The sequence below is a fragment of the Mastomys coucha genome, unplaced genomic scaffold (assembly GCF_008632895.1).
Source record: "Mastomys coucha isolate ucsf_1 unplaced genomic scaffold, UCSF_Mcou_1 pScaffold7, whole genome shotgun sequence".
NCBI lineage: Eukaryota > Metazoa > Chordata > Mammalia > Rodentia > Muridae > Mastomys > Mastomys coucha.
Window position 1 is genome coordinate 68,948,810 of NW_022196913.1, and position 8,443 is coordinate 68,957,252.

Below are 8,443 nucleotides of genomic sequence, written 5' to 3' on the forward strand. Positions count from 1 at the left end.
GGAAGCTGAGGGCATGCACCAAGAGTGTGACTGAGCTGCTGATCTTAGGGGGGGGAAGGGGGCTGGGGAGGAGGTTGAGGTGCCTGCTGTGCAAACATGGAAACCTGAGTTTGAATTGCTAGCACTGAAAAAAGATCAGGCACAAATACGCACAGACACACACACACACACACACACACATACACACACACACACACACACGACTCTGGTGAATAACAAAGCAATCTATGTGAATATGAATAGCAAATTCTGAGCAAATATTTGTTAAACTGAATAAAATTAGTTTGATTTTTTTTTTTTTATTTGAACACAGGGCTCTCTTGTGTAGCCGTACCTGTCCTGAAGCTCACTCTGTAGAACAAGCTGGCCTTGAACTCAGAGATCTCTGAGTTAGCCTCTGTCTAAGTACTGGGATTAATGGTATGAACCACTGTACTTGGCCTTTATCTATCTATCTGTCTATCTATCTATCTATCTATCTATCTATCTATCTATCTATTTTATTTTATTTTTTTTAAAAAGATGTATTATATGTAAGTACACCAGAAGAGGGCATCAAATCTCATTACAGATGGTTGTGAGCCACCATGTGGTTGCTGGGATTTGAACTTAGGACCTTCCTGAGAGCAGACAGTGCTCTTAACTGCTGAGCCACCTCTCCAGCCCCCTATCTATTTATTTTTAAGGCAAGGGCGCCCTAGATAGCTCACATGGCCCTCAAACGTAGTAATCTCCCTGCCTCACCTCCCAAGTACTGATATTACAGGTGTGCCCAACTTTTATATCCAATGCTTCTTTTTAAAAAAACATTTATTTATTTATTATATGTAAGTATACTGTAGCTGTTTTTAGACACACCAGAAGAGGGCGTCAGATCTCATTACAGATGGTTGTAAGCCACCATGTGGTTGCTGGGATTTGAACTCAGGACCTTCAGAAGAACAGTCAGTGCTCTTAACCACTGAGCCATCTCTCCAGCCCCTATTCAATGCTTTTTAAAAGTAAATGTCATTAGTAAATGCTCATGTCATAGAGAAGAATATTCATGGGCAGTCCGCCTGCACAGCACTTACAATAGCATCTGTGGTCACTTGGCCACAGACTCCCAGAACACAAATTCCAAGGTGGTCTTGCTTTTCTTCTAGCCCTTGAAAGTCTCTAAGTATACATGCTCACTGTCTTAGTCAGGGTTTCAGGGTTTCTATTCCTGCACAAACATCATGACCAAGAAGCAAGTTGGGGAGGAAAGGGTTTATTCAGCTTACTTCCACATTGCTGTTTACCACCAAAGGAAGTCAGGACTGGAACTCAAGCAGGTCAGGAAGCAGGAGCTGATGCAGAGGCCATGGAGGGATGTTCCTTACTGGCTTGCTTCCCCTGGCTTGCTCAGCCTGCTCTCTTATAGAACCCAAGATTTCCAGCCCAGGGATGGCACCACCCACGAGGGGCCCTATCCCCTTGATCACTAATTGAGAAAATGCCCCACATCTGGATCTCATGGAGGCACTTCCCCAACTGAAGCTCCCTTCTGCGGTAACTCCAGCCTGTGTCAAGTTGGCACACAAAACCAGCCAGTCCACTCACAGAATGTCTCTCCTGCCGGGTGGGAAATCTAGCATCACGGTTGTCCTGGCCTCTCCAGGTGCCAAGTCACAGCTGCTTGCTAGAAACCTTTCACGTCATCTGGGAAACCCCTACACATTACCAAGTTCAGTGGCTAGCCCAAGTTCCAGCCTGGGCTCCCTCTGGACTACAGGTTCTGGATGCTGTGCGTTCTTAATCATAGTTGAGCCTTCAACCACAGCCGGCCAGCACTGATGGACCCAGCAAAGCAAAGGTTTTGCTCTAGGGGTTGTGGTCTCTTGTTATCCACAGCTGACTCTTCACTTCTAGTTAACTAAGAAAAAGACTCTTCATTAATTATTTTTTAAAAATCGCATAAATGGCCCCAATGGAATCTGTGCTTCTCTCTGAGATGTCCTGCAAGCTAGACATCTGTGACCTGCATGATTCTCAACATTTCTATCTTCCAAGCTTCTAGAACAGCCCACTGAGTTCTAAGCACTCCATGGCTTTTCCAATCCAAAATTCAAATGTCACCACCATCCTCCCCAAAACACCTGGTCAGACATGGTCAGGTCTGTCCCACAGTACTCTATGACCCAATACCAATTCCTGTCTTAGTTAAGATTGTCATTGCTGAGATAAACCACCATGGCCAGACACAATTTGGAGAAGAAGGGGTTTATCTCACTTATCCTTTCAGGTAACAGTCTATCACCAAGGGAAATCAGGGCAGGAAGTTAAACAGAAGCCATGGAGGACGCTGTTTACTGGCTAGCTTTGCCTGTTTTGTTATCCATCCTAGAACTACCTGCCCAGGAGTGGCACCTTCCATGTTGTTAGCATTCTGTCTAAACTCCACCCCACAGTTACCTGACAACATCCAGGTATGCCCTCTTGGTCTCTGTCCCCTTGCCCCTTCCCCAATCCCTTCCCCACTCTCTCCACCTGCTCATGGCCGGCCTCTACTCCTTTTCTCTCTCTCTCTTTCTCTCTCTCTCTCTCTCTCTCTCTCTCTCTCTGTCTTTCTCTGCCTCTACTACCCTCTTAACTCCCCTCCCCATGCCCTGAATAAACTCTATTCTATACTATACCATCGTGTGGCTGGTCCCTCAGGGGGAAGGGATGCCTTAGCATGGACCTGCTGAGACACCCCCTCCCCCCACACCTCACCACACATCCACCAGAACATATCTGTTCTCTTTTTATCTTTTTATAAACACATCACACATCAATCACTAATTAAGGAAATGCCACTCCGGCTTCCGATAGGCCAATCTTCTGGTGGCATCATGTCAAGAGTGGTTTCTCTTCTTGGATGACTCTTCTAATGTGTGTCAAGTTGATCATAAACTAGCCAGGACAAGCGTGAAATTAAATTAACAAAAATAGCTAAGACCACACACAAGGCTTGTACCCCAACCAGAGATAATCTGTTCAAAATGGAAAGAAGTCCCCTGAGCTCCATCCATGCCCACAATCTTGTCAGAGAACTGCCAAAAAACGTCCTCCTTCTTCCGGCCTCTAGCACACACTCTTGCTCAAACAGCTCTCGCTGGGGTCAACTTGCTGTGGCTTATTGTAACTAAGTCACTCCAACCTTCTTAACAATGTGTGCCTCAAGAATCTTGTAGTGAGAGAGTGAATGTTATTTCAGCAGAGCTGGGATGTAGAACATTACACTACAGAAATGAAGGGGGCTAAGGAATTTGTATTTATAAGGAGTATAAAGCCCTTTAGCTTTTCTGAAGTAAAATCTTCATTCATAATTATCTTCCTCCTCTCTCCCCTCAGTGCTAGATATGAAACTCCAGATTTATATGCTAGGTGACCACTTTATCACTGGACTATATACACTCCCTAGTCTAGAACTCAAAGCTTTAAAGATGAAAGGGCCAGTGTATTAGACATCCATTGTCTTCAGAGCAGTGGCCAATGCTCACTGGCTCCTGCTGAAACAAAAAGAATGTCTTTCTTCAAGGCATTAATATTGCAGCCAGTCAGCAGCCCACAAGCTCTAGTACCTTTGGCTGACAGAACAAGTTTCTCCTGAACATGCCCATGACACCCTTATGTTTACAGCGTAGATTTTGATTTTTTTTTTTAAGATTTTTTTACTGTATGTGTTTAGGTGTTTTTCCTGCATATATGTATGTGCACCGTGTACATGCCTGGTATCTAAGAAGACCAGAAGAGAGCACTGGATTTCCTAGAACTGAAGTTATGGATGGTTGTGAGTCAACTTATGGATGCTGGGAACCAAACTGGGTCCTCTGCAAGAGCAGTCAATGCTCTTAACTGCAGAGCCATTTCTCCAGTCCCTTTACATTTTCTTTATTTTACTTTGAAACAAGGTCTCTTATGGCTTAAAATGGCCTTGAACTTGATAGATCTTGCTGCTTCCACCTCTCAGGTGACAGGTGTCCACTACTGTGTAGTGCTAGGGATTGAATCCAGTTTTTTGCATGCTAGGCAAGCACTAGCAGCCTCAGCCCCACCCCCACCCTGACATTTTCTTTTTCCTTTATGACCTTACACTATATGTACTAACTGGCTTAAGTGTATATCCATTTTAATTTAACATACTGTTTGTGGGTTTTTTTCATAAATATTTATTTGTATTCATTTGCTTGTGAGAGGGTGTCAGATCCCCTGGAGTTAACGTTATAGGTGGCTGTGAGCCAACCCATGTGAATACGAGGCTGGGAAGATGGTTTGGTGGTAAAGGAGCCTGCTGCAAAGCCTAACTGAGATCCATCCCTGAGACCCACACAGTGGAAGGAGAAATCTGACTCCTGAAAGTTGTCCTCTGCCCTCCACACACACACTTCAGTGGCACTGGTTCATTGCTGGCACACTAGGATGTGAGAGGAAGGGTTTTTACTTGTTCTGTTCACTTCAGCTACCTATGTGTCTGAGAGTATGGCTGTCACATCCTGAGCATACAGTATCACTAAATGAATGAAGGCTCTGTCCCCGCCCTCCCCATATAGCTCTACTGGGATCTCCTTGGTACTTGGTCACTCCCTTCCGGTCATCTGGCCATGTCAACTTTCTCTCTACTCTTCCAAGAAGCCAAGCTCTTGCAGCTCTCTTCTGCCTGATGTTCTGGCACCAGCCTCTTACCCTCTTCTCTCTCAGGTCACATCTGAAATGCTTTATCAATTCTTTTTTTTTTTTAAAGATTTATTTATTTTATTTTATGTATATGAGTATACTGTAGGTGTAGATGGTTATGAGCCATGTGGTTGCTGGGATTTGAACTCAGGACCTTTGGAAGAGTAGTCAGTGCTAACTGTTGAGCCATCTCTCTGGCCCTCCTTTATCAATTCTTGAACCTGTTTGTTTATTCCCTACTGTTGAAGCAGAACTTCCATCAGAGATGTTCCACATGGTTCATACCGTTTTTTCCAGCACCCACCATGGGCTCAGCATAGTAGGTACTCAACAGTATTTGCTGGACCTACAACCTGTGGAACGGATATGGGTCTGAGTTTTCCCAAATATAAGATAAAAAGGCAGACCTATGGGGTTTACAAAGAGCCCTGGGTTGTGGCTGTTCAGGCAAGGCCCTGGGAGGTCATTGCCATGCTTGCAGTCAGCTAGGTTCTGCATCTAAGGAAAGTGCCAAGTATGGCCAGGGAGCAGAGCAATCAGCCCTGGGGTCAGACTTAAACCACAGTTCTCTCCAGAGTCCACCACACAGTAGAATTAAATAGGATATTTTTATAGTCTTTACAAATAAGTTCAAAGAAGCAGAGTTTGTGGTGCACTCCACTCTGATCCCCCCCCCCCAAAAAACCAACTTATCTTGTAAACTTCTAATTGTTTGTTTTGATTCTCCAGAAATATGGTTATTTGGTAATGGATGATTAATCTATATAAATAGATCCCAAGTCCAGACGTAATCGGTGGAACATGCATTCTTGTTTTGTTTTGTTTTGTTTGTTTTGCTTGGGGCTGGAGATGTAGCTCGGTGAGAATGAAAAGCCTTGGGTTGCTTTCCCAGCACTGTATAAAACAGCTGCGGTTACACATGGAAGGTGAAGACTATTAGGTAGTCCAGAAGTTAGCCTGGGGTGCATGAAACCCTGTCTCAAAAACACCACAAAGATTAAAAGGTAATAATTTGCTCAAAATACATTTACGTTTATGATGTTGCAACTGTAATAACAGCACTAGAGAGGCTCAGTCATGAGGACTTGATTTCGATACCGGGGCGAGCTACCTGATGAATGCCTGTCTCAAAATAAGTAGTCACTTTTTTCTCAGTGGCTGTACTTATTTAAGGCTTGCAAAGGTAGCTTTCCAAGTTCAGCTGGTGTGTGTTGTGCTCTTGATCGCAAGTGGACTTTGTTGGGTAGTGACTTGGTAAAGGCAGAGCACACTCGGCTTGCCATGCCCCGGCCACCCTGCATCCCGCATAACCAGCCTCACCTGTATGTGGTCAGCAGCGCCTTGTTGACCAGCACGATGAGGAAGGAGCATGTGCCGTAGAAGAGGGCCGACAACAGCCTGGCCAGGCGAGAGGGCAGCCGCGCCGAGTCGGGCTCCTCCATCTCTGCCCTCCGCTGCCCGGCCCTTACCCAGCCCGCGGTCCCGCCCCCAGCGGCCCGGGGAAGAGGGTGCGGCAGGAACAGGAAGAGCCCGGGCGCGAACTCCGTTCACGGCCCGCCCTGCACCCCTGCCCCTAGTGAGCTCTCTACTAGGAGGTGTCCACCGCCTGGGAGTGCCGAAAAACTGCCTTAGCCGGCACCCCCAGAAAGGCTGAGGTTCGTTTCCTCTTTTTTGTTTGTCTAAAAAAGTATAACTTATATCCTACAGGACGCGCCTGAGTAGCGAATTACAGATGCGTTCTTGACAAATGAACACAAACTAGCAAACACGGAAATCCGAGCTCAACGTCCTCACAAAGGGCGAGAGTTCTCCTGAGTACTCCTGGTCCCTGGTCCGTACTTCGCGTCTGTGACAGCTGTGGTGCTGCAGACGGTTCGGTGCTCAGAGCGCCCCCCGTCTACCGCAAGTGGTTGGCTTGATAGTAATCCCCAGTTTACAACTATTACTAAAAATGCATCCAGGCATACTTCAAGACAAGCGCTTGTGCAGAACGCTTCTGTTTCTCGTTCATAAATGCCTAAGACTGGCATCCACCCTAAATGCCATGTATTCAGCTTCTCTTCCTCTGGATACTTTTGGTAAATTCAGGCCTCGCTCACTCAAGGCCCACTTCTCCCTAGGACAGCAGCCCCAGAATCCCTGGTTGTTCTTCTTGAAGACCAAGGCAGTTCTAACGCACACACCAGGCAGCTCACAACTACCTGTAACCTCAGCTTGATGCAGATCTGATGTCTCTGGCCTGGCCAGACATAGGTACTCAGTGTATATAGATACACACAAACATATGCAGAATTAACAACAAACCCTTTTTTAATAAGATAAACCTTAAAAATTTGAATTTACTCACTTTGGCTGACTTCCTCCAAAGATCTGTTGTTTCTGGTCACTCTACACATAAACTTTGCAAAAAAACATTCTAAAATCATGTTTAGAGCCTAGCATGCATGGAGCCCCAGGTACTAACACCAGCAGAAGCCTGCACTTGGGCACTCTTAAAGATCTTCAAATTTGTTCTCATGTCCAGATGTACTGCACTTTTCACCAGTATTAATTTGCATTCCACAGCCAAACTAGCCTTTTTTTTGAGTTCTGTCTGCACACACCAGTGTTGGGTCCAAAGGGTTCCTCATTCCCTGGTTAAAGAGCAGGCTCACTGACTTGATTCAAAATCGAGCATAGACCCAGATAAACCTGGACCATAGGAAGATTCCTGGCAGTTGGATAAAAAAAGCCAGCAGAAACAAATAACCCATCCGTTCGGGGAGATCAGCAGCTTGGTTTGGATAGGACAGCATGGATGGGTCTTTTGGGCCATCTGTGTCTTCTGGGTGTTTCGCACTAGATGTATTGGAGGGGCACAATAAAGAAACTGCCAGCGTGACTGCTTGCTCCATCCTATACCATTGAGGTTTGTGTTGGAGGTTAAAAAAAAGTATCCAGAGCAAAAAGAGAAAGAAGACTGGACTTGCCAGTGGGCTAGACATGGCCAGGGAAGTGGGAGGGGATAGTAGAGATGACAGGAGATAGAGAACAGAACCTAGAGAAAGCTAGAAGACAGCAAGACAACAGTAAGAGCCAGCAGTGGTGGTGCACGCCTTTAACCAGCACTTGGGAAGCAGAGGCAGGAGGATTTCTGAGTTCAAGGCCAGCCTGGTGGTCTACAGAGTGAGTTCCAGACGGTTAGGGCTATGCAGTGAAAACGTCTCGGAAAAACAAAACAAAAAACAACAACAAAAAATAAAAAACAACAAAAAACCCAAACCCAGTAAGAATAACGGGTTATAAAGGGGATGAGGAGCTGGAAGGGGCATGGCAGGCAGGAGACTAGGGTAGGGGGTTTGAAGTATTTAACAATACTTGAAAATAGGGACTGAGGGAGCCTGGAGGCCTATGCAGCCACAGGAACATGTCAATGGAGCCACATGTCCCTTCTGAGGAATGCTGGAGTTTACCTAACTGCCAAAATCCTCCTATAGTCCAGGTTGAGTTGGGCCTAGACTCAGTTTTGGACTGAATAAGTGCACCTGCCCTTTTGAGGGAAACTGGGAGTACCCTTTGGACCTGACAATCAGGGAAGGGTAACCTTGAAAGATCAACCAAAGCCAGGCAGTGGTGGTGCACGCCTTTAGTCCCAGCACTTGGGAGGCAGAGGCAGGCGGATTTCTGAGTTCGAGGCCAGTCTGGTCTACAGAGTGAGTTCCAGGACAGCCAGACTACACAGAGAAACCCTGTCTCAAAACAAACAAACAAAAAAGATCAACCA

At 45.9% G+C, this 8,443-nt stretch overlaps 1 protein-coding gene across 3 annotated transcripts in view; it reads right to left on the reverse strand.

The window, feature by feature from the left end:
* Positions 1 to 6,212, reverse strand: part of Slc35d2 (solute carrier family 35 member D2) — a 35,351-nt gene extending 29,139 nt beyond the window's left edge. For all 3 annotated transcript variants that reach the window (XM_031359216.1, XM_031359215.1, XM_031359214.1), the window contains exon 1: positions 6,001 to 6,212. In XM_031359216.1, coding sequence (XP_031215076.1) covers positions 6,001 to 6,122 — 122 coding nt within the window. In that variant the 5' untranslated portion in view covers positions 6,123 to 6,212. The remainder of the gene's footprint in view (positions 1 to 6,000) is intronic.
* Between the last annotated feature and the right edge of the window lie 2,231 nt (positions 6,213 to 8,443).